Consider the following 24,677-nt stretch of genomic DNA (forward strand, 5'->3'; position numbering starts at 1 on the left):
CCGAGAATTACATTGGGGGGATTTTGCTGACGCTTTCATCCAAAGCGACTTACAACCATTCATTCACATACTCACACACCGAGGGCGGAGTCAACCACGCAAGGCGACAGCCAGCTCGTCGGGAGCAGTGAGGGTGCGGCGTGTTGCTCAGGGACACCTCGGCACTCCCGCTCTACCCCCTGAGCTACTGCCGCCCACCAGGGCGTGTATATACATGTACCTGTGTGATACTGTTGGACACACAGGATGGCACGTTGTACACATGAGATCCATCTGATATATTTATAACAGAGCAAGGTCCATTGCTACATTCCACCTAGGTGACTTTCACTGGGCTCCTCCGAACACAAGGACACAGGGTAATGGTGTCGGAAGCTGGTTTATTGGATGGTTTGCACATAATGATGCATGGCCTGGTGCTCCATGTTGCCATGTCAAAGATCAGCCTGGAGTGTGTGTGGAGATGACCGGCTTAACCTGTGGGCATGATTGCTCAATGTGGTTGCTCAAAACAGGTGTGCTTAAACGAGCCGTCATCCACACACACACTGCCACAATAAATGATATTGTTGTTCCGCTGTTGCCGTGTCAAAAGCAACTCAGGAAGTAACGCAGGTTCTCTGGCAACCCTGCGAGCATGGCCGACACAAATGTATGAATGTATGTATGAATGAATTAATGAATGAATGGCTTTAATGAATGAATTAATGAATGAATGGCTCATAGCGCTGATTGCAAAGCGCTATGAGGTCATAGGCCAGAGGTTAGATAATTCCTTTATAAATGCACTAAATAAATGCACCATATAAATGCAAAACGTCCATGTGTTACTCAAGCAACGACGATCACAGATGGATGCTACGGTCTGGAATCATAAAGTGGTATGGAGGTCAATAAGAAAAGTGTTTATTAACCATGGCACTTGATGTCTCCTCCTTGGACAGCACTCCTGCCAGTCAGAGGGCAACGCCCTGTATTTCCATGGAGGAGAGGGGGTGGGCCACACCTTTGCGTCCACCAGAGACATCGACCTGCACCGCGAGGAGGGGCGCAGCTACTGGGAGGAAGACTTTGAGAGCGCACCCTCAAAGTAAGTCAAGCGTGCCTCATATATGGTCTACAGATTCTAATGCAGTATCTGTATGAGTGAGTGTACGTGTGTTGAAACCATTTGAGGTAGATGCATGATATTCTGTGAGAATCTTGTGTGTCTGTAGGTGTGTATGTTAGTCTTTGTGACAAAGGATCAAATGTTGCTTGGGAAAAGACACAGGTGAAACCCCTGCCTTCAGAGACACCTCTCTATATGTTGGGCACAGGACACGCACACACACAAAAACACACACGCACCATTAAAAATCTCCGAAACGCACACAATCCATTGGATTCTCCAAACTGTCAAGGAACAAGAAATTGTTAAAATCCTTCAAAAGCGTGGGAAAGGGAAAGGGGGTCAAACACAGTACCACCATCAAGACGCATTTAATTAGGCCTTATAGTGCTTATATAACGAGGTCCACCTCCAACAGGTGTCCCACTACATACATCCTTAACTCCTGAAACGTGCACTACAGCACCGACAGCACTGGTGCATTCTGGGAGCCGTAGCACCGCTGCCGGCTCCGTCTCAGCAGCCAGCCCATTAGGCTGTAGTAGGTTCCTGACAGGTGGTGGGGAGACATGCAGAGTCCACCAGGTGTCACCTCAGCCCGGCACTGAGTGTGACAGCAACAGGCCAGAACCGCCGTGTGACAAGAGAGGGTGGGCTTCGGGAGCAGGGGCAGACAGGGGTGTTGGGAGGTGTTGGGGGTGGTGTTGCTGTTGGTGGTGGGTGACGACCACAGGATACGCTTGACACACTGAGTTATCTGCTGTCAGTGTTAATGAGGATCCCCTCGCCGCTCGGTGGAAGGATGTTTTCCTGTGTGGGCCCCATGTGTGTACGTCCTGTCTCGGTGCTATTTTAGCCCGCCACCTGGGTGTGTTTTGAGGGGGTTGTTTGTGTTTCAGTGTGTATGCACACGGTTTTACAAATGCTGTACACAGGAGGGGTTGGATGTATGTTTGTTTGTATACCAACTTGAGTACTTTTATTTTGTATTAATTGAAGTGATATTGGGGTGGAGATTTTTATGATAATCAAGCTAAAGTGTTCTTATCCAATCATATGGGTCCACATTCCTTACCTATGACTCCTGATTCAGCTGTCCTGTGTGACATCCCTGTCCCCTAATAAGTTACACACCCAGCCTCCCACATGAACAAAGCCTCCCCCTCCAGTAGAGACCAGAGCAGGGCTGAACTGTTGTTCTCCCGTGCAGCTGGGACATGGAGGGGGCGAGCTACGGCACCCACTGTGGGGAGATCGAGTCGGGCTCGGCGATGGTGTTCGACCAGGAGGGACGGAGGAGGGTCTGCACGCCGTACCTGGACACCACCGCCTACGGAAACCTCCGCTTCCACTTCACCATGGGTACGATGCTGGGTGTGGTCCGCTATATAGGTCGGATCCGCAGATGCTTACAAGTCTGGAAGATCTCAGTTCATTTTTTCGATTTCCAAGTGTTGTCAAAGTGAATCAAAATGGCTGCCCTTCCATGCCCTTTGAGCAAGGCAGGGCGGTGGTGCTGAGGTGTGTTTGTGTGCAGGCGGAGGGGAATGTGATCCAGGGGAGTCCCATGAGAACAACGTGGTCCTGTTTGGAAGGTCTGAGGGGAGGAGGGAACGAGTGGTGCTGGACACCCTGCCATACTCCTCCTACAGGGTGAGACACACACACACACACACACACACACACTCATATACCATTACACACACACACACACAAAAGCATACACACACAAATACACAAACACGCTGGCACACACACACACACACACACACACACACACACACACACTCATATACCCTAACACACACACGCAACCATAAAGACTTGCAATCACGTGCAAACACAAACACATACACAAACACTGTGTGCGTGTGTCATGCATACTCACAATGCATGACACACGCACACAGACTCACACTAAGCACACACTTAACGCCGAGTGAACAACACATTTACTAACAACACTCCCCCCCCCTCTCCCCTCCACCCAGACCCCCGGGTTGGTCTCGGTGGCGCTGCCCACTGAGCTCCAGACCCCCATCACCCAGTTCTGCCTGGAGCAGCGGACCCATGGGGGCCTCCGCCGCCACGTGTGGGCGCTGGACTTCATGCAGCTGCTGCCAGTGCTGCCCGGCACCAACACCCACGTGGCCCAGTTCTCCATCAACCTGGGCTGCGGCTCCTACCAGCCCGCCAACAGGTGGGGCCCCCGGCCTCCATTAACACACGCACAATGCTGACCCCGAACCTCTCACTGTGCTGCGGGATGTGTGTTTGTGCTTTACATTTACATTAACATTTAGGGCTTTTACGAGACGCTTTTATCCGAAGCAACTTACAGTAAGTACATTTTGTCAACAACAATATATCGCTGGCTGTACACTAAGGATGTCGATAGAAACAAGTGCCAAGCATTTATACTTGCTAGCTAATGCTTATGCTCATCAATTGAGGGGATATGAATCGTCAATACAGTTTAAAAGGTCAACAAACCGAACTCAAAAAGTTGATTCCAAGTCTCTTTACTAAGAAGAAATGTGTTACATGTCAATTTAGGCTGAAATAAATGATTTGAAGATCAGTGCATACCATGGATAACAAGTAATGAAGTTTGGTGTTAGCTGACAGATCAGTCAAAGAATAGTTATGGTTTAGGCAGTGAGGTTTGGATTCTGACAGCTCAAAGCGATATGCTGTAGAAAGATATGAATGTGTGTGTCTGTGTACACTATAGAAGAGCTCAGTGTAATAGGATATGAACATCGATAGTCTCAAATGTCAATACACTTTCCACCCATTGTTGATTCTCACGGAAAACCATTAACTCACGCAGCGATATTAAATATCCATTATAGACCCGTTCAAGTTGGAGAAAAGAGTTTGGAAAATACTTTGTCATTGTAAGTGGGATTTTATGAGACAATGTAGAGATTTGTGGATAGTGTTTTTAATAAGTAATCCCTTGTTCAGTGGTATTTGACAGCTCAGAGAAGGAATAGTGGTGATTTAATACAAGACTGTTCTGAATACTAAAAGTAATATGCTTCACGAGGGTAATGAATATATGCTGTGTGTGAGTAAAGCAGAGAAAGAAACCGCAAAGAGGTTTAAAATGCCAATACACTGAACGCCAATTGTAAGCTGAGATCGTACATCCACTGTACTGTGAAATATCCATTCAAACAATTCAAATTTAAAAAATTGATTAAAGTCATGCGTCAATATACTTCTTCTCCTTCCTCCTCTCTGCTCAGTGTCAGCCTAGAGTTCTCCACCAACCACGGCCGCTCCTGGTCTCTGCTCCACACAGAGTGTCTGCCGGAGCTGTGTGCCGGGCCACACCTGCCCCACAGCACTGTGTACTCCTCAGATAACTACAGCGGGTATGTGTGGACGTACGCCTCAGTCTAGCTGTGGAAAAAAACACGTTCCAGGCAATGGAATGTGTGCAAGCCTCTCTCCAAATCTCCAAATCTTTCTCCTTATATTTCCTCTGGTCAATCTGCTTGGGATTTACCTGAGTACAATAGCAAATGTCGACATGTATGGCCAAAACTGACAGACACAATGGTTTGTGTGTGTGTGTGGGTGTGTGTTGGTGTGTCGGTGTCTGCGTGTGTGTGTTTGTATGTGTGCATGCTTAAATGTGTGTGTGTGTGTGTGTGTGTGTGTGTGTGTGTGTGTGTGTGTGTGTGTGTGCACGTTTGCATGTGTGTGTCTGTGTGTGTGTTTATGTGTGTGTGTGTGTTTGTGCACGCTTGCATGTGTGTGTCTGTGTGTGTGTGTATGTGTGTGTGTGTCCTTAGCTGGACCCGTATCTCCATCCCGCTGCCTAACGCTGCTCTGACGGAGAGCTCTCAGTTCCGCTGGAGACAGTCTGGCCTGGGGCTGGGCAGCATGTGGGCCATAGACAACGGTGGGTGGAGAACCATTCTATGTTATATATTCGAGGTGCTGGTCTGTGAGGGAAGGGTAGTCAGGTGGTAAGGGTGTAGGGACCTGGGTTGGATCCCCTGATGTCCACAGCCTAGCCGTAGGCCTCTTAACAACCCCGACCTGCTCCGCTCAACTGATTTTGGACTTAATAGGTATATTCAATAGTAGTTGAATGTAATTTAAAAAATGCATATATGTTGGTTTGAATCTTATAAATCTTTAATTAAAATACTTAAATAGTATGGTGCTACTGTAGAGTCTTTGGTTTAAGTATTTGGTTTATGTTGTAAAGATCTGTTTAGTTTAGTTTATTGACCTTTCAGCATCAAGGGTTCATAGAAATGACATCAGAAACACAGAATCCTTTTGCTGTTACAATAAATGAAACATCATAGACCAAAAATATTAGAAATCTGAAACGTAAAATGTCATTCAGGAGTCGGCTCATATCTCTCAGTTTGGCATCTCTTGACGGTCAGGTTTGTTTGATGTTCATGTCTGATGACCTGGTACACAATGTACTGTAGCTTCTTTCACTGTTGTCGTTAATATGAGCATCTTGTGCTTCTCTCTAGTGTATATCGGCCCAGCATGTCTCCGGTTCTGCTCTGGAAGAGGACACTGCTCCCGCACAGGCTGCAAGTAAGTACCACTTGTTATGAAATGGTAGAAATCCAAAATTACCTCCTGCTGATCCAGTTTTCATCATACTGTATGATGGTTATGATTAATTTGATATTATTGTATTAGTATTCCAAGCATCTTCCTTCTTACTATCCCTCAATATTTCCCCCTTCCCTTCTTGCCGTTAGTTCCTTATTGCTTTTTATTTTCTGGGGTTTATCTTACAAACTCGTTTTCTAATTCTATTGTCTTCTCTTCTCTTTGTCTTCCTCCATTTTCTTTTCTTCTCTTCTATCTATTTTTTCTGTTGCCGACTCCTCTCGTCCACCCCCCGATGCTAACTCCCCCTCTTCCTGTACCCCTCACCCTATGTTAACTCCACCTCTTCCTGTACCCCCCTATGTTAACTCCTCCTCTTCCTGTACCCCTCCCTCCTATGCTGACTCTTCCCCCCTATGTTAACCCCTCCTCTTCCTGTACCCCTCCCCCTATGTTAACCCCTCCTCTTCCTGTACCCCTCCCCCCTATGTTAACCCCTCCTCTTCCTGTACCCCTCCCTCCCATGGTGATTCATCCTCCTAATGTTAACTCCTCTTCCTGTGCCTCTCCTCCTCCAGATGTGACCCCGGGTTCAGCGGCCCGGCATGTGAGCTGGCCTCCCAGACCTTCCCGGCCTTCCTGTCGGAGGGCTTCTCCAGCCCGCGCCTCTCTTCCTACCACAGCTTCTCCTCCCTGAGGGGGGCGGAGGTCAGCTTCGGCTGCGGGGTGCTGGCTAGCGGAAAGGCCCTGGTCTTCAACCGGGACAGCCGGAGACACCTGGTTACCTCCCCCCTGGACAGCTCCCAGGCCAGGTAGATTTAGACTGGGCCCCACATTATCCACGTCAGCAGGGTTTGACTCAGATATCAGAGTACTTTTAATCCCAAGGGTGGTTGTTGCTATCCCCATGGCTCTGAAGAGAGAATAATAATGATACAAAATAGAGAATATAAATAAAATTGGTAAGGTATTCCTATTTGAAATATTGAAAAACATATAAAGCATATTAACACAAATTTATTTTGTGTTAATATGCTTTATACTATACACACACCTATTTTAACTATAAACATGGCACTAAGCTATATTAGCAGTAATTTTGATGTGTTCTAACATAATCATTGGATCCACTGGGGTACGGTTAGCGTTAGGGGCAAGGTTGTCCCTGCGTACTCTCATGCCAAGATGCTCCTTGAGTATCTTTGAATAATCTCATGGGGATAATCTCATGACCGTGACGCTCACCATGGATCACCACAGATATGATCACCTTTAAATGCTGATACCTCTCTAAGTCGGGCCGCGGGGTATATAGATCCTGTCCATTATATTTGGGTAACGTAATTTATTTTCCCTTAACAGTAATCGGATACAATTTTAAAGCAGGCATACCGATAGGGTTCCTTTGTTCCGTGGACAGAGAGTCTGTCTACGGGACGTGACAGACACCGCCGTTGTTTCCACAATCTCGTCACCTCTCTGCTCCCGTCCATCAACAGCTCAGACCTCTACTAGGCTCCCCTGTCCCGGGCGGGGAGATGGATTGTGATTGCAAGGGAGGAGGGGAGGGGAGGGGGAGGGGGAGGTGTGGCGATGGGAGGGAGGGAAGGGTGTGAGAGACGAAGTGACAGGAGAATATAAGCGAGAGATAGAGATAGAGAGCGAGAGAAAGAGAGAGGGAGAGGGAAGACAGAGACAGAGTGACAAAGTTAGACACGGGCATCTGTGCTGGATGGATTAGGCCTGTTGCGGCACTCTGGGTGCCACCTGATGGGCATATTTAACGCCAGCTTCCCGTCTGATTGAGTGAACAGCTGTCCTGGAGAGGAAACTGCAGCGCTAATGAAAACCAGGCAGAGCCAAGGACAGAACGAGAGGGAAAGCGAGAGTGAAGGAGAGAGAGAGAGGGAGAGAGAGAGAGAGAGAGCGAGAGAGAAAGAGAGACTTAGAGAGAGAGAGAGAGAGGGGGAGGGACAGAGGAAGAGAGAGAGGGGAAGAGACGGAGGAAGAGAGAGAGAGAGAGTGAGGCGGGCTGGCCGAGGGACAAACAGGCAGAGATGAAAACGGCTCTGAATATTCTATTAGTCCAAATGATGTTTTGATGTCAGCAGAAATGTATGCAATCACATGGGAGTCAGTGTACAAACTTTAGCGGGGTGAATATTTATACATGTATGCGTGTATGCGTGCGCGCGCTACCTTTCCACCGTGCATACCCAATCTCTCTCTTTCTCTCTCTGGCTCTGCCTCCAACCCCGCCTCCAACCCCACGCCCCACGCCTCTGACCTCATTCGTTTAATCACCATCAATCATCTTGCCACCGCCGTGCCAACTCACCTTGCTGCCTGACCGCCTGTTTATCTACCTCCTGAACCGGCCTGTCTCCATCTCCCTCCCTCAATGTCTTACTCTCTCTCTCTCTCTCTCTCTCTCTCTCTCTCTCTTTCTCTCTCTCTCTCTCTCTCTCTCTCTCTCTCTCTCTCTCTCTCTCTCTCTCTCTCTCTCTCACTCTTTCTCTCTCTCCCTATCTGTCTCTATATCTCTCCCTCTTCTCTCTCTGTATTTCTCTCTGTCCCCAGTCCCTGTCTGTCTGTCTGTCTGTCTGTCTGTCTGTCTGTCTGTCTGACTGTCTATCTCTCTCTCTCTCTCTCTCTCTCTCTCTTTCTCTCTCTCTCTTTCTCTCTCTCCCTCTCTCTCTCTCTCTCTAGGGCGTTGGATGCAACATGGAGTTCTCATTCCTTCCCTGTTTATTTCTGCTCCCTCTACCTGCCTCTGACCCCTCTCTCTCTCTCTCCCTCTGCCCTTCAGATACCTGCAGTTCACCCTGCGGCTGGGAAGTCGCAGCACCCTGAGCTCGTGTCCCGCCCCGGACCAGCCGGGGGAGGGGGTACTGCTGCACTTCTCCTCTGACAACGGCATCACCTGGACCCTCCTTCAGCACTACGCCTACAAGGGCTTCCATGAGCCCAGGTAATGGGGACTGTGTGTGTGTGTGTGTGTGTGCGTGTGTGTGTGTGTGTGTGTGTGTGTGTGTGTGTGTGTGTGTGTGTGTGTGTGTGTGTGTGTGTGTGTGTCTGTCTGTCCCTACACTGGGGTGTCTGGAAATGTGTCCAGTGTGTCAAGATACACTCTAATGTATGGTGTGTGTGTGTGTGTGTGTGTGTGTGTGTGTGCCCCTGCATTGCTTGCATATGTGCCTGTGTGTCCATGTACGCTTGAATGTATGTTGTTTGTGTGTGTGTGTGTTTGTGTGTGTATGTGCTTGCATTGCTTACATGTGTGCCTGCTTGTGCAGACACCATTGAAATTAAGGGTGTGTGTGTGTGTGTGTGTGTGTGTGTGCGTGCTGGGACTCACGTGCCCATTGTTCCATGACCCCACGGAGACACAATAAGTCCATTAACACACATTTGCCCCGCTAATGGCCTGCTGGAGGTGTGTCCCGGGGGCAGCCATGGCCTCAGTTACTGTCTTTATTATGCGTAATGAAGACAAAGGGGATCCAGGCTCACACTAAACAGCAGCCTCTCTGGGAGGGCCGGACTCCAACCCACTAACCCCTTGTATCTCTGCGTGATGCTTGGGTCACGCTCTGTGGTGAAGTCCTGTTTCCTAAGTCCTTCTGTAGGGGAAAGTCTATAGTAGCAGTGATGCAGTGGTCTTCTGGATGCCCCAGTTACTGTGCAATTCCTCCTTCAGGACGCCAGTTTGTATTTAACCCGCTGCATACGGGGAGGGATTTTCCCAAATTTCCTCTTAAATAACTTAAATAACATGGTTTTAACGTAGCAAAACCCACGGTAGTGTGTGAATGTAGCACGGCTGTATTTTTGACATCAGGCTTCAAATACGACTCAAACACGTCCGAGCTTTCTGGGACTTTAGTGAGCAAACGGCAGATTTAATGTTTTGCTCAGAGGAACGGCAGTTCCTGGCTCAGTACCTCAGTGTGGGCCTCTGTGACTCAGCCCAGCTGGCCCGGTCGCCGACACAGCTGACACCGTTCACACCTCACCTCTTTCCTGCCGCTCCTTCACCTGCCACCCATTTGCACTTCAATAATGAAGACCTCCTTCAGTGTTGTCAAATAACTTCACAGGGCCACGTTATATATAACAGTGCTCAGCCTTACTCTCAAGCCCTCAACTAGGCGAGATAAAACAAACAAACTAAATGCCCATCGAGGAAGTATAAAAGTGCTATAGAAGCAATGTGGGCAAAACAAAAACATGTGCTTGTAACGAATGCTAGTTCGATCCCCGGCTCCTCCTAGCTGAGTGTCGAGGTGTCCCTGAGCAAGACACCTAACCCTGACTGCTCCTGACGAGCTGGCTGTCGCCCTGCGCGGTAGACTCTGCCGTCGTGTGTGAATGTGTGTATGGACCGTTGTATGCCGGCATCGATAAAAGCGTCTGCTGAATGGCCTAGATGTGATTGCAGGTCCACATACATTCTGTTTTCTTCGTTTAACCAGAATCGTGTCGGTGGAGCTGCCCGCGGGGGCCCGTAAGTTTGGGGTGCAGTTCCGCTGGTGGCAGCCCTACCACTCGGGGCGCGGCGTGGACGTGTGGGCGCTGGACGAGATCAGCATGACCTCGGTGCTGTTCAACACCATCAGCCTGGACTTCAGCAACGTGCTGGACGTCACCCAGAGCCTGGGCTTCTACCTGGGCCACGTGCAGCCCTACTGCCAGCACGACTGGACACTTAGGTACCGCTACGCACCAACGGGCTTAGGGGCAGTTTCATTTATTTATACACAGAAACTTATTAAAAACATTTGAAAGGATTTTTAATTTTTTTTTTATAAAGTTGTTCAATTGAAATTGTTATCTCATTTTTTGTTCTAAATATCTTTATTTATCTTATCAATGGTACATTTGCCAGTTCAATTGGTATGTAAAGTATAATCGTTAAATAATGCAGTTTTAACACGTTGACATAAATCCGTATTTAGCTTTCTCTACGTTTTGCTATGCTCAACAGTTTCTCTGGAGAGCCCAGCCCTGGCTCCAGCCTGCGCTACGTGGAGACCCAGTCCATGCAGATCGGAGCGTCCTACAGCCTGCAGTTCTCCCTGGTGATGGGCTGCGGCCGCCAGCCCTCCCCCCACATCGACACCCAGGTCCGCCTGGAGTTCTCCACCAATCACGGCCTTACCTGGCACCTGGTCAAGGAGGTGAGGAAACACAAACCTTTTTCTCATTGGCTCCCAGTCTCACGGTGGGTGAAAAGGAAAGTTAAAAAGAGGCAAACTTGCAGAAGTCAGAAACATGCCATTTATTCATGAGCATGAATATTGATTTATTCATTATAGCCACAGTGATAATGTCTTGATAATTTGAGTCTTTAAATGGGCCACTTTGTTTCAGGTTTTTTTCCTGGAACATTAGCAAAGTACCGTGTAATGCTTGAATCAGCAGGGATCGGCAGGCTTCCCATGATTCAACAAAGATTTTCAGTGATGACAATTGGCTTATAAATATTCATAGCACACCCCAAGCTCCCGTCAAGATCTTTATTGCCTTTGGGAATGAATAGGTCTTAATGAATCCTCATTAACCGCCGTTGCAAATCCCAGAATGTGTGCAAAAATCAGATTTTCTTTGACACTTGAAGCTCGTAACAATAGAGTTACAAAACTCTACAAATGTTTAGCTGTACTTTCTTTCGGGAGATTAGGGTTATCCATATTCATCTGTGTGTAAGTGAAACTGTGTGTAAACATAAGTTATGTAGTGAAAGAATGTTACTTTCTGTCAATTAACTGTCAGCCATTGCATTGTGTAATACGACTGGCAGCTGTTGTTGAAGAATGGCAATCTTTCTTGTCATTCTGGGCAAGAAATAGATCCTTTATCCATGAAGTATCCTTACACAACATCGTCTGATGAGCGTTCAACCAAATCCTAACAGATTGTACATTTTCTAATTCTGGCCCACTTTTAAGAGTGAAACCAATAGCAAGAAACAATCTGACCATCGGTGTATATTTACAATGGCGTTGTCCCCCACCCAGGCCTGCCTACCAGGGATGCCCAGTTGCTCTGAGTTCACAGCCCCCAGTGTATACCACCCCTCTGAGTTCAGAGACTGGAGACGCATCACCCTGCCCCTGCCCCAGAAGACCTGGTGAGTACAACACACCGCCACCATGTGAGGACTAAATAAGGGATGTTGCTATGCTGTTTTGTTGTTGTTTGTCGAGTCGTTAGTAATGGAGTTGCAGTGCTTTCAGGCCCAATTTGTTAAGCATTGCATTAAAACACTGCAAGCATAAGGGGTTCGATTCCCACATGGGGCAGCGGTGCTCAGAAAGTATGCACTTTCTGTATTGTAAGATGCTTTTAAAATAGTTCAACAAATTGTACAAAATGACAGAATACCCATTTACGAAATTCACAGCATAAAGTTGAAAAAATATTTAATGTAAGGCAGTCAGTCAATTTTAAACATCACAACATACACCGAGATTGATGAAATACTCACCATAGAGGGCATCGCGACCTCTCTTCCAATCAATTCCTTTCCCCCCCCGGGCTCCTCACTGAAGCTGCTCTGATCTCATTCCCTGAGGTCAGAGGGTCAAGGCGATAAACTGTAAAGCTGAATCATTCATGGGGGCCCCCCGGTTGATCCAGACCTGATCCAGGTCACCACGGTCGTTGGATCAGTGTGACCCCAAACCAGAGCCCCCGCCATATCACACCCTGTGCACCCCGTCTACAGCTCTACCGCTGCCTGTTTGTAATCGCTTTACATGCACTGGCACGCGCTGAATACTCAATCATTAAGCAGGAATGCCCATATGCTCACACATAAATAGCCATGGAAACAATGGAAAACAAACGAGGCGTGTAATAATAAAAATGATTTGGGCCTCCGTGGGTAATACGTACTGTTTGTGCAGATCAATACATGTTTCATGATTTGAGTGTTTGAGTGTTGTGAAATGCAACGTCTCTTTGGAGATTCATGGATGGATTTTCGATAAAGAAGACGTGTTAACAAACTTTAATGCCGGTGTGTTTTTGTGTGTGGTTGTGTGTGTGTGTGTGTGTGTGTGTGTGTGTGTGTGTGTGTGTGTGTGTGTGTGTGTGTGTGTGTGTGTGTGTGTGTGTGTGTGTGTGTGTGTGTGTGTGTGTGTGTGTGTGTGTGTGTGTGTGTGTGTGTGTGTGTGCAGGTCCAGTGCCACGCGGTTCCGCTGGATCCAGAACTACTACGGGGAGCAGGATGAGTGGGCCCTGGATGACATCTACATCGGCCAGCAGTGCCCCAGCATGTGCCACGGACACGGCTGGTGTGATCACGGACACTGCAGGTCAGTACACACACATACACACACACACACACACACACACACACACACACACACACACACACACACACACACACACACACCCATGCATAAACTCACACACAAAAAACAACCACACACACACACACACACGCACACACACACACACACACGCACACACACACACACACACAATGACACACACACGCCCATGCATAAACACACACACAAAAAACAACCACACACACACACACACGCACACACACATCTAAAACATCCCCACATACACACACACACACAATGACATACACATACACACACAGACACACGCAAACACATTCTCTCTTGCTCATCCCATCACACACGTGCATGCAAAGACACACACAGACTTGCATTCTCTGTCAACCCCACGCAAACATACACACACGCGCTCCCTGGAGAGGATGTCAATGACCGATCTTCTCTCCCAAAGGTGTGATGACGGCTTCGCAGGGACCGACTGCCAGCCCTACATCCCGCTCTCCTCCAGCGTGCTCTCGGACTTCGAGTCCCAGGATGCACTGCTCGCCACCTGGCAGGAAGTGATCGGTGGAGAGGTGGTGACCCCTGACATGGGCTGCGGGGTGGTCTCCTCCGGTTCCTCCCTGTACTTCAGCAAGGTGAGATCTGCACACAAACACACAAAAAATAAATAAATAACACTAACTTAAGGAACTTCACTTGAGGCACATTACTTACAATACTATATGTGTGTGTGTGTGTGTGTGTGTGTGTGTGTGTGTGTGTGTGTGTGTGTGTGTGTGTGTGTGTGTGTGTGTGTGTGATCATGTGTGCGCTTGTGTGTGTGTGTGTGTGTATGCGCGTGACTCCAGGCTGGGCTGAGGCAGCTGGTGAGCTGGGACTTGGACACGGAGTGGGCGGAGTTTGTGCAGTTCTACCTGCGAGTGGGCGGAGACTGGGCGGAGTGTAACCAGGCGGACAGCCGGGAGGAGGGGGTGCTGCTGCAGTACAGCAACGACGGGGGCATCAGCTGGGGGCTCATCGCCGAGATGTACTTCACCGACTTCACCAAGCCACGGTACTACCGCCACGCTACTATACTGTACGACATCTATACTGCAACACTGTACGACATCTATACTGCAACACTGTACGAGGTTTACACTGCAACACTGTGCGAGGTCTACACTGCAACACTGTGCGAGGTCTACACTGCAACACTGTGCGAGGTCTACACTGCAACACTGTGCGAGGTCTACACTGCAACACTGTGCGAGGTCTACACTGCAACACTGTGCGAGGTCTACACTGCAACACTGTGCGAGGTTTACACTGCAAGACTGTGCGAGGTCTAGACTGCAACACTGTGCGAGGTTTACACTGCAAGACTGTACGACGTCTAAACTGTTATACTGTACATTTACATTTAGGGCATTTAGCAGATGCTTTTATCCAAAGCGACTTACAATTAAGTCGTTATACTGTATGAGGTTTACACTTCGCCGACGTCTACAGTGCAACACTGTACGACGTCTTAACTACTTCACTGTACGACGTCTCACTGCTACCCTGTAGGTCATCTACAATACTAAACTGTACTCTTAACGGAGGTCATTGAGGAGAACTCCACAATACACAACTGTTGAGTTAATGTCAGATGATATTTACTTACTAATACTATTACTTGAGTTGTAATACTGTTAAAAAACATTGATACTGATTCAACACTGCAGTATTTAACCAATAATCGGCCATGACTAACCAAACTACAATGACCACGCCGTGTCCAACAGCTTCGTCCACTACGAGCTGCCTCTGTCGTCCAAGACCCCCTCCACCCGCTTCCGCTGGTGGCAGCCCCTGCACTCGGGGGACGGCTACGACCAGTGGGCCGTCGACGACGTCATCATCCTGTCGGAGCGGGAGAAGCACATCATCCCCATGGCCAACCCCACCCTGCCCCAGGTTAGAGAGAGGCTCCTCACGCGTCTCCTGTCTGTCAGCAGCTACCTGAGATCGCTCCACTGGGGGGGAAGCACTGAATGTCCTGAATGTCCAATAAAAGTATTTTATATAGGAGATAGGGAGAGCAGGACTGGGTGGTGGGGAGAGGGGGGCAGGATACTGTCTTGACTTGGGTGTTCAGCTCCAAAACTTTTCTTTTTTCTTTCTAGGCTTCACTTGCAAACCAATGAACTTTTGTTTTCAGTGTGGCTTAACTTCTTTATATTTTTTGTTTTTATTTTGATTGTACTCTATTTCGTGCAGTTTTTAATATGAACTATTTTCTTTATGGGAGAAAGCAATGATTTTTACCTGTAGGCCCCCTTGAGCAAGGTGTCGGTAGTTAGGGGGTGTTTCTACCCCCTAACTACCGGAAAAAAACGTACGCTGAATGGCATAATCATTTTGAATATGAACGTTGTGTTGACGGTGAAGATAAGGCCGGCCATACAACACGGTGATTCTGACCCCATGTCTCTCCATCGCCGCCGATCCAGAACTTCTACGAGAAGCCGGCGTTCGACTACCCCCTGAACCAGATGAGCGTGTGGCTGATGCTGGGGAACGAGGGTATGGAGCGGGACAGCAACAACAGTTTCTGCACCCCCACGCCCTCCGCCATGGTGTTCGGCCGCTCTGACGGGAACCGCGTGGCCGTCACCCGGGACCTGGTGCTGCGGCCGGGATACACCCTCCAGTTTAAGGTAGGCTCACCGTACAAAGGTAACAGGGACCCGGGACAAATGAGAGCCTGCAGCATAGGGAAATTGATGAATTGTAAGTTTGGTCTCCAACTCTGTCAGCCTGATATTGCTCATTTTCTGCCGTGCTGGTCTTCTACTCTCACTGAGGTTTCATCTCTTTCTCCTCCTCTCATCTCTTATTTGTTTCTATCCAACTAATTTCTTCTCCCTCTCTCTCCCCTCCTCTTATCTCCTTTGCTTCTCTCTCTCTCTCTCTCTCTCTCTCTCTCTCTCTCTCTCTCTCTCTCTGTGTCCGTCCCCCCCCCCCCCCCCCCCCCCCCCCTCCCAGCTGAACATCGGCTGTGAGCCAGACTTCAGCACGTCGGCCCCGGTGCTGCTGCAGTACTCCCACGACGCGGGCCGCACCTGGGCCCTGGTGAAGGAGGGCTGCTACCCGGGCAGCCCGGCGCGGGGGCTGCGAGGGCAGCGGGCGCGAGCTCCGGGAGCCCAGCGTCTACAACACGGGCGACTTACGAGCATGTGGACCCGGGTCACCGTGCTCGTACCACGCAACGTGGCAGCCAGGTACCCGGGATCCATTCGTTTTGGTCTTTTGAGCGGCCATGCAATTGTTTTAATGTCAAACCTTTGACCTGCCAAACGGTCAAGGTGTTCATTTTTTTTTTTCATTGTGTAGGTAACGGTAGAATCAAAACGTTAGACGAACCAGCTGTCTAATCAAGTCAAAGTCAAATGTATTCGTAATCCCTGAATAGTTCGCAGTTCCAGTATTAAGGGCATAACTTTGTTCACAATGTTAGGAGTGCGATCTAGCTATTCTTATTTGTAGACTTGTATTTTACATTTTTAAACCCTGAAGGTATGGTAACTGTCAGCTCCACCAATGAATAAAATAAATGGGTAACTGAATGGTGTTTACTGCATTCAGCTGGTAATCCTTGATTCTGGTGTGTTCTCCTCCTCCTCTTTCACCCCTAACTCCTCCTCCTCCTCTTCCTCCTCCTCCTCCTCCTCCTTTTCTCCTCCTCCTCCTCCTCCTCCTCCTCTGTCACAGCAAAACAAGGTTCCGCTGGTTCCAGGAGAGCAGCCAGTTCCGGGACGCCCCCGCCTTCGCTCTGGACGGGGTCTACATCTCCGAGCCCTGTCCCAACCACTGTGGGGGGCACGGGGACTGCATCTCTGGCGTCTGCTTCTGTGACATGGGATTCACAGGTAGGATCGAGGACAGATCACACCGGGCCGATCACGACATAACTGGACACTAAGACGCAAAAATACCAGACACAAGACATATTTCAATTTTATTTTATCTTTTCTTATCTTATCCTAGCTATCTTTGTTGTATATGGGAAAGGGGTTAACCTAACGATTGTTAGTGCTTGGCACTTGGTTCTATGAACATCCTTGCTGTACCAACAGCGATATATTGTCTCTCTTTCTTCGGACAAATGTACTTATTGTAGGTCGCTTTGGATAATAAGTGTCTGCTAAATGCCCTAAATGTAAATGTAAAAGTGAAATCCAAGTGTCCCCCTTGGTGTCTGTCCCTCCAGTGGAGCAGGACAGCTGTGTGCCCGCGGTGGCCAGCCCCCCTGAACTGTCGGAGGGCTTCGAGGGGAAGCTCAGTCCCCTGTGGCAGACCCTGAGCGGGGGTCAGGTCGGTGGGGGCTGCGGCACCATCAGCGAGGGCAAGGCGCTCTACTTCAGCAGCCCCGGGAGGCGGGAGGCCCGCACCGTGCCCCTGGACACCACCAACACGCGGTCAGGACCAGACATGTTCCCAGACCACTGTGCTCCTTCCCAATACCGATTAGGATTCCTGAGTTTTGAGTATAGGCCGACTATATACAGATACAGCATCTAGCATTGTAACTTTTTTTTTCAGAACTAGATTATTTACATTTATAATCTATCGAATTATACATTTGTATTAATGTAGTTGCAACAGAACCCCCATGTTTTTCCGACTTGGTACCTCGTGGGTGAGGGATGAGGTGTTTCCCATTCAGACTTTCCATCTCCGACCTTTGATGAACGCAACATATACACAGCACTTGTTTGTGATGTTCTTTGCCTGTGTTGTAAATGAGCTAGTCACATGATGGTATCAGATCGACGCATAGACTCACCGATACCCGATACTGCATTTCAGGAAGTATCGGCGGAATTTCCGATACTGGTATCGGTATCAGATCAACTCCAGTCAGGACCCCACTCCTCACGCCTGTTGGATTACACACTGTTCACCCTGAACTCTGGGATAGAACCGCGTCCGTACCATCAACCTGTTGTTGTCGTTGAACAGGCTGGTGCAGTTCTACATCCGGATTGGCAGCAAGAGTCTAGGGCCCACCTGCACACGTCCTCGCTCACGCAACGAAGGTAACGAAACCCAATGTTAAAATTAGGTTAAGACGTTTAGATGGGATGATGTTGTGTGTGTTGATAAGAAGTCGTAGAAGGTTAGGGGTAGATTAGGGGTAGTTTGAGGACAAAAATACCCCTTTTGTGATGCACAGGACTCTCTGCTGGTCCTGGCCACCACATCCGGACTTCACTTTGACATCGGGTCTCACGGGAGCTGAGGTCTACTCTATCTGCTTGTCCTCATGAATGGTCTTTGCGTACAAGTGGATGTAATCCATCCTGTGTAGCTCGGGCGGGCAACTGTATCCCCTGCGTCGCCCTTCCTCCATGATTCAAATCCTCCATTTCCTGGGCCTCCTCATCAGCAGATTGCTGATCACAGATTTTTAGCCTGAAGGCTAAATGCTAAAGGCTCTGTCTGATCTCACTTACTAGGATAAAGTGCTAACTGTTGGCCTTCAAAGCATGTCTGAGGCCTTTAAGCTATTATCTGAGGCTCTATCGTATACTATTGACTTACACACTAGTAGTTTCCAACCTTTTTTGTCCCGTAATCCCGTATTATCTAGGAAATCATTGTGACCAAAAGCTTCTTAGATTGCTGTGCATTTAATTCCTGGTACATATTTTGAACCCAGCCAACATCTGGTGATAAAATTGACTTCCGAGTGAAGTGGTAATGCTTGCTGTCGGCTATGAATCACTAATCAGTCTTTTTGTATATACAAATATCTATAAATATGTATATATATAGCAACCTTTAACATTTAAAAAGATTTAATCAAAAGTGTAACGTCTAACAACATAGTTTATAAGCCAGCCATCTCCAAGGACCCCTCATGCATTTAACGCTACCCCAAGTGGGGTCACGACCCCCAGAGTTGGGAAGCACCCGTCTTACCCTGTCCCTGTGCAGCGACTGAGCGCCGCCCTCGTGTTTCTCCAGGCGTGGTGGTGCAGTTCTCCACCAACAACGGCGTCAAGTGGCAGTTCCTGAGGGAGCTGGACTTCGGCTCCTTCCTGGAGCCCCAGGTGGTGACCATCGAGCTGCCCCCCGCTGCCAAGACCCCCTACACCGTGTTCCGCTGGTGGCAGCCCCAACAGGGTGGGTGGTACGGAGGGGAGACACATCATTCAGTCGCTTAGCAGAGGCTTTTTATCTGAGGTTGACTGACTAAGCGAGGTGAAGAACAATCAAGGCGTGTCTTACAAATTGAAGTAAATGCGAAACATTTCAAAGTGCTGCAAGCTGCAAGTTTCATAATAAAAGTACTGTGAGTTGAGAGTAAAGGAATCTTTAGTGCATAATTAACACACACACACACACACTCAAAAACTGCACCTCTTTAGTGTGCCACTGTTGTTCACACTTTTATTAATTTGAAATGTGAATCCTTCTTCAATGCTTGTGCCTTACCCTCGGTTTTCCGTGCAGGAAAGCACTCTGCGCAGTGGGCGTTGGATGACGTCCTGGTGGGCATGAACGACAGCTCCCGGACGGGCTTCCACGACCACTTTGACGGCATCGCCCCCCTGCGTCACAACTGGTATCGCATCCAGGGAGGGGAGGTGACCGTGGACTGCCTGTCCCTGGACACGGCGCTGACCTTCCACTCTGAGGCTATTGACAGTGGGTGACACGCACACACACACACACACACACACGCATACACGCACATGCACGAACACGCAAAGGCACACACATACACACTCACACACGCATAAATCATACATTTAATATGCCCCCGCTTACAGTTTAGCCTACACACGCATGCACATTCTGGCATACATATTTTCATATTCACATGCACATAGAAAGTGTATATATATCTATATTTTTTTTCTTCTCTATTCGCATATATTCACATTCATAAAATGCATTAATATGTATAGATTACAAAATAAACTACATATGATGTAAAGTGACAAGAAGAAAAAAAACGGATGACCCACCGCAACACCAAGGGCGACATAACTGTAGCAGTGGTATTAAGGAGTAACAGGATTAGGAACCGGCTCCGCAGCGCACCGACCACAGCCGGCCGAGGGGAGAGATCCAGTCGCGCGTCGCCCACGGGTCCTCCATTATTAATGAGGACAAATCTGAGTATCAGGCGAGCTATTACCGCCTTATTTATACATAAGCACCATGCTGGGGCACTCATCACTTTGGGCAAATATTGCATCAGCGCCACGGGGAGCCATCTATTACACAGACCGGGCAAAGCTAATTTGGCAACGCATCCATAAACATTAAAGACTGGAATTAAATGTAAATCGGTGAGCCGGAAAACTGCATACTGTGGAATCCTGGCCTTTCTTGTTAAAATTGTAGCGGTTATTCGCTAACACAGGATGTGAACACACTTCACCAATTAATCACCCAATTTATGTCCCATGTACTGCCTACTTTATAGTCTATCATCTTTAATATCTTAAATAGAAAAAAACTTGTTAAAATATAATCTTAAAATAGTTAGAATTTATGATTTGATTCTATTAAAGCCAAATTCACATTCATTATCTGCTGTCAAATACTGTGATTAAAACTCAGTTTCACAAATTGGTCTTCAGGAAATTTACCGAGGCGTTATATCTCAAAGAAGTTCTCAGGCAGACTTCCACCAGTGGTAGCCATCTTCTTTCTAAACAGTAGCAGAGGGATAGGACTGAAAGCGGAAATCAGCATCAGTTCCTTCACCCTGTTGGTGTTTAGAACGAATATGGAACCAAGATGGCCGCTCCGTGAATAAGGCCCATTGCCTCCACGACCGCACTGCACGGGAACACAGACGCGTGGACTGTAATCGAATGAAACCCAGAGTGGCTTTAAGCGTCTTCTCCTCTTCCTCACCAACGAAGCCCTTCTCCCTGTCCCTCTCCCCCTGTCCGCCACAGAGAAGCCCCGGTACGCAGAGAGCTGGGACTTTGAGGTCTCCGGCTCGTCCTTCCTGCAGTTTGAGATCAGCATGGGCTGCAGCAAGTCCACCTCCTTCTCCCACGGCGTGCGGCTGGAGTACTCCACCGACTGCGGCCGCCACTGGGCCCTCACCACGCCCGAGTGCGTGCCCCCGGCCATCGGCTGCGCGGGCTACACCCAGAGCTCCGTCTACACCTCCACCCAGTACAAGCACTGGAGGAGGGTCACCGTCTACCTGCCCAGCGCCGCCAAGTGAGCTCCGCCACGTGTTGAGTTAAATGTGTTGCCGCCTCTTTTCTATTATTTATCGTAGTCATTTACCTGTAACCAGGGAGCGCACAGTTAGGACTGCTAAACGATATACTAGGATTTGATATACTACTAATATACTTTGTGTGTGCCGTGAGTTTATCGCCGTTATAGCGGGGCTGTAAAGTTATGCTGTGGAGAGTTATAAATATATTGACACAACAAGTTGTGTAAGAACAATTATTGGAGGTTTTCAATGTGACTTCCTGTTTCGCAACGCAGGTTGTGTTTATGAAGGAGGCATGGTGAGGTACATTTTTTTCTTCATTCGTACAGTTTTAGGTCGGCAATCTATCCATAAGTGTAATTGGGGCGAGATTGTCAGTTTTTTTTCAACCTGGTGGTTCAAGAGAGTACTGCAGGTGCTGCATTGGATTTTACTCTTGAAATAGACATATTCCATGATATGTATTCCATTGTAATGTAATCCATTGATGTTTTGTGTTTATTTGTGTTTACTAAATAAACCCGCTGGGAGCATAAGCAGCATTGCTCACTTTCTTTCCATTGTTTCCCACTGGGAGTTGTATATAAGGGGGATTGTGTATCTCGGCCCAGTCAATCACAATGTTCACAATGTACCTGGAAGCCTCCTTAAGCAATCCAAAATACATTTCTATTTGTGGCTTTGGATTCAAAGCGTCTGCTCGATGACAAGTGCCTGAGAACGGTGTTTGAATTGTTTCCCACGCAGTTCCCCCAGAACCCGGTTCCGCTGGATCCAGACTCACTTCACCCCAGGGGCGGAGGGCTGGGCCCTGGACAACGTGCTGCTGGCCCCGGGCTGCCCCTGGATGTGCTCCGGGCACGGTCTGTGTGACAACGGACGATGTGTGTAAGTGCCAACCTTCGCTCAGGACAAGGGATTTCACACTTGATATTTAATTGTTTTTTTATTCTTATTTTTTTAATAAAATTACTATTTATTATTTTTCTCTCCTGGTTTATTTTTCAACCTCTTTCTTCTGTGATTAAATAAGTTGTACATCAACACAAGTGCTGTTACATTTGTCGAACAATATCAATAATTTCCCTCTTTCATTCTTCTCTCTCTTACTCTCGCTCTTTTCCTTCCTCTATCTCTTCTCCCTATCTCCCTTCCTCCATCTCTCAACCACGATCTCTTTCTATATCCCTCCCCCTATCTCCCTCTCCCTCCCTCCCTCCCTTCCTCTTCCACCCCCCCAGGTGTGATAAGGGCTATGGAGGCAGCCACTGTGTGCCCCTGGTGGCTCTGCCGTCGGTGCTGAGAGACGACTTCAACGGGAACCTGCAGCAGGAGACGTGGCCGGAGGTGTACGGGGTGGAGCGGGGCACGCTCAGCGGGGAGCCCCTCAAGTCGGGCACCGCCCTCATCTTCAAAGGGGTAAGGAGGGGAGGGGGGCCGCCTTGAACACCCCAACACCCACACCAGCATTACACGAGAGTTAGAGACCGGAGGAGGAAAGAGCTGTATCGACAACAAGATTTCACAGAGGAATTTGCTGGGGTGTATGGATGGAGGAATACAAGATGCAAAAAAGTGTAAAAACAAATAAGACAAAAATTAGGATGTAAAAAAGCACAAAATAATATAAAACAAAAATCTGTTCCAATAGAGATATGTATGTATCAGTGTAATCTGTTTCATTCTGCCTTCTGAGTCAAGTCGAGCAATCCATTGATACTTCTGCGTGTAGGACGGTCTGCGTATGCTGGTGTCCCGGGACCTGGACTGTACCAGCACTCTCTACATCCAGTTCTCCTTTAAATTCATCACCAAAGGTACATCTTAAAAACGATTCTATTATATATTGAGGACCTTTTACTGAAGTAGTTTTCAGTAAAAAACGAAAAACTTGGAGCCACAGACTGAATATTTTAGCAGTGGTATCAGATTTATGATATCCTGTCAAGCTTTTAGATTAAGAGCATTCATCACAAAGAATCCTATTTTATCATATTTTATATTAGTCGACATGAATCCTATCCAGCAATATACTCCACCAGGTGTGTGCTTGCTTCTCGTTAACCTGTGTGTGTATATGCGCGTGTGTGTGTGCTTGCGCGTGTGCCTGCATGTGTCTGTGTGTGTGCCTGAGTGCTTGCGTGTGTGTGTGTGCCTGCGTGTGTGCCTGTGCCTGCATGTGTGCTTGTGTGTATGTGTGCGTGAACGTGTTACCATGTGGTCCCCAGGGGTTCCGGAGCGTTCCCACTCGGTCCTCCTGCAGTACTCTGTGAACGGGGGCATCAGCTGGCTGCTGCTGGACGAGTTCTACTTCCCCACCTCCACCGACACCCTGTTCCTCCACCTGCCGCTGCCGGCCAGCGCTCAGAGCAACGCCACGCGCTACCGCCTCTGGCAGCCCTACAACAGTGGTGAGTCCCCCAATGGGAAGCCTGGGAGACCGAACTGCAAGAGAGATCTTCTAACCGAGCTCATCCAGAGGCAACAACTGAGACCCCAAAAACAACAACTCCTAGGACCCTCTGGGGTGGGATCTCACACTCTCTGTAGACCCTCAGAACCACGTCACTCTCACTCTCTGAGTCCCCTCTCTTTATCCGTGCCAACAACACACAAACACAGCAACGACCGAGGATCCTCCCAACGCGTGTGTGTGACGTGTATTTGTCTGCTCTCAACCCCCCAGGCAAGAAGGAAGAGGTGTGGGTGATTGATGACCTCATCATCGACGGCAGCGCCATCCACAACCCCCCGGTGGTGGCGGACAGCTTCGAGGACGGCCCCACCGACTCCAACTGGCTGTTCTACCCCGGGGGCAACACGGGCCTCTACTGCCCCTACCGGAAGACCAGCCTGTGAGTGGAACACGCGTGACTGTGATCGGATTTTACTGTGATGAGGGGGCTGAAATATGGGCCTATACCTTGGTTAGACCCCTGACAATCTGTGTTTGTGTGCGTGTGTGTGTGTGTGTGTGTGTGTGTGTGTGTCTGTGTGTGTGTGCGTGGTCCAGGGAGGAGGATGAGTCGGCCATGGTGTTTGTTTCCAGCGAGCTGGGAGAACACTCCATCACCACCAGGGACATCGACGTCAACGAGAACACCATTATTCAGTTTGAGGTACGCGCCCCCCCCCCCCCCCCCCCCCCACACACACACACACACACACACACATGGCCCCGCTGTACTGTGGTTAAGGTGACACCAGGGCCACCGGTGGCCAAAGCACACGGCCACACGGGCACTCCATCATGAGTCACACCCGTCACGTGATCACCTGACCTCGTGTGTTCCTCTCTGGGCAGATAAACGTGGGCTGCACGGCCGACAGCTCCTCCAACAGCCCCGTGCGTCTGGAGTTCTCCCGGGACTTCGGGGCCACGTGGCACCTCCTGGTGCCGCTGTGTGCAGGGGGGCCC

General features: G+C 48.7%; 1 protein-coding gene across 1 annotated transcript in view; it reads left to right on the forward strand.

The window, feature by feature from the left end:
• Window positions 1-24,677, forward strand: part of reln (reelin) — a 104,082-nt gene that overhangs the window by 58,938 nt on the left and 20,467 nt on the right. The window contains 33 exon segments of the mRNA XM_079742684.1: window positions 945-1,090; window positions 2,322-2,473; window positions 2,649-2,764; window positions 3,103-3,311; window positions 4,366-4,494; window positions 4,918-5,027; window positions 5,623-5,689; window positions 6,289-6,522; window positions 8,520-8,681; window positions 10,186-10,422; window positions 10,698-10,890; window positions 11,731-11,843; window positions 12,895-13,032; window positions 13,481-13,667; window positions 13,881-14,086; window positions 14,802-14,973; window positions 15,510-15,716; window positions 16,045-16,169; window positions 16,171-16,234; window positions 16,237-16,280; window positions 16,771-16,928; window positions 17,270-17,477; window positions 18,022-18,098; window positions 19,030-19,188; window positions 19,519-19,713; window positions 20,982-21,255; window positions 22,007-22,147; window positions 22,501-22,678; window positions 22,992-23,076; window positions 23,488-23,670; window positions 23,946-24,114; window positions 24,273-24,378; window positions 24,564-24,677. The exon segment at window positions 24,564-24,677 is cut by the window's right edge and continues 113 nt beyond it. Coding sequence (XP_079598810.1) covers window positions 945-1,090; window positions 2,322-2,473; window positions 2,649-2,764; window positions 3,103-3,311; window positions 4,366-4,494; window positions 4,918-5,027; window positions 5,623-5,689; window positions 6,289-6,522; window positions 8,520-8,681; window positions 10,186-10,422; window positions 10,698-10,890; window positions 11,731-11,843; window positions 12,895-13,032; window positions 13,481-13,667; window positions 13,881-14,086; window positions 14,802-14,973; window positions 15,510-15,716; window positions 16,045-16,169; window positions 16,171-16,234; window positions 16,237-16,280; window positions 16,771-16,928; window positions 17,270-17,477; window positions 18,022-18,098; window positions 19,030-19,188; window positions 19,519-19,713; window positions 20,982-21,255; window positions 22,007-22,147; window positions 22,501-22,678; window positions 22,992-23,076; window positions 23,488-23,670; window positions 23,946-24,114; window positions 24,273-24,378; window positions 24,564-24,677 — 5,058 coding nt within the window.

This window comes from Pollachius pollachius (assembly GCF_949987615.1).
Source record: "Pollachius pollachius genome assembly, chromosome: 9".
NCBI classification, from domain to species: Eukaryota; Metazoa; Chordata; class Actinopteri; order Gadiformes; family Gadidae; genus Pollachius; species Pollachius pollachius.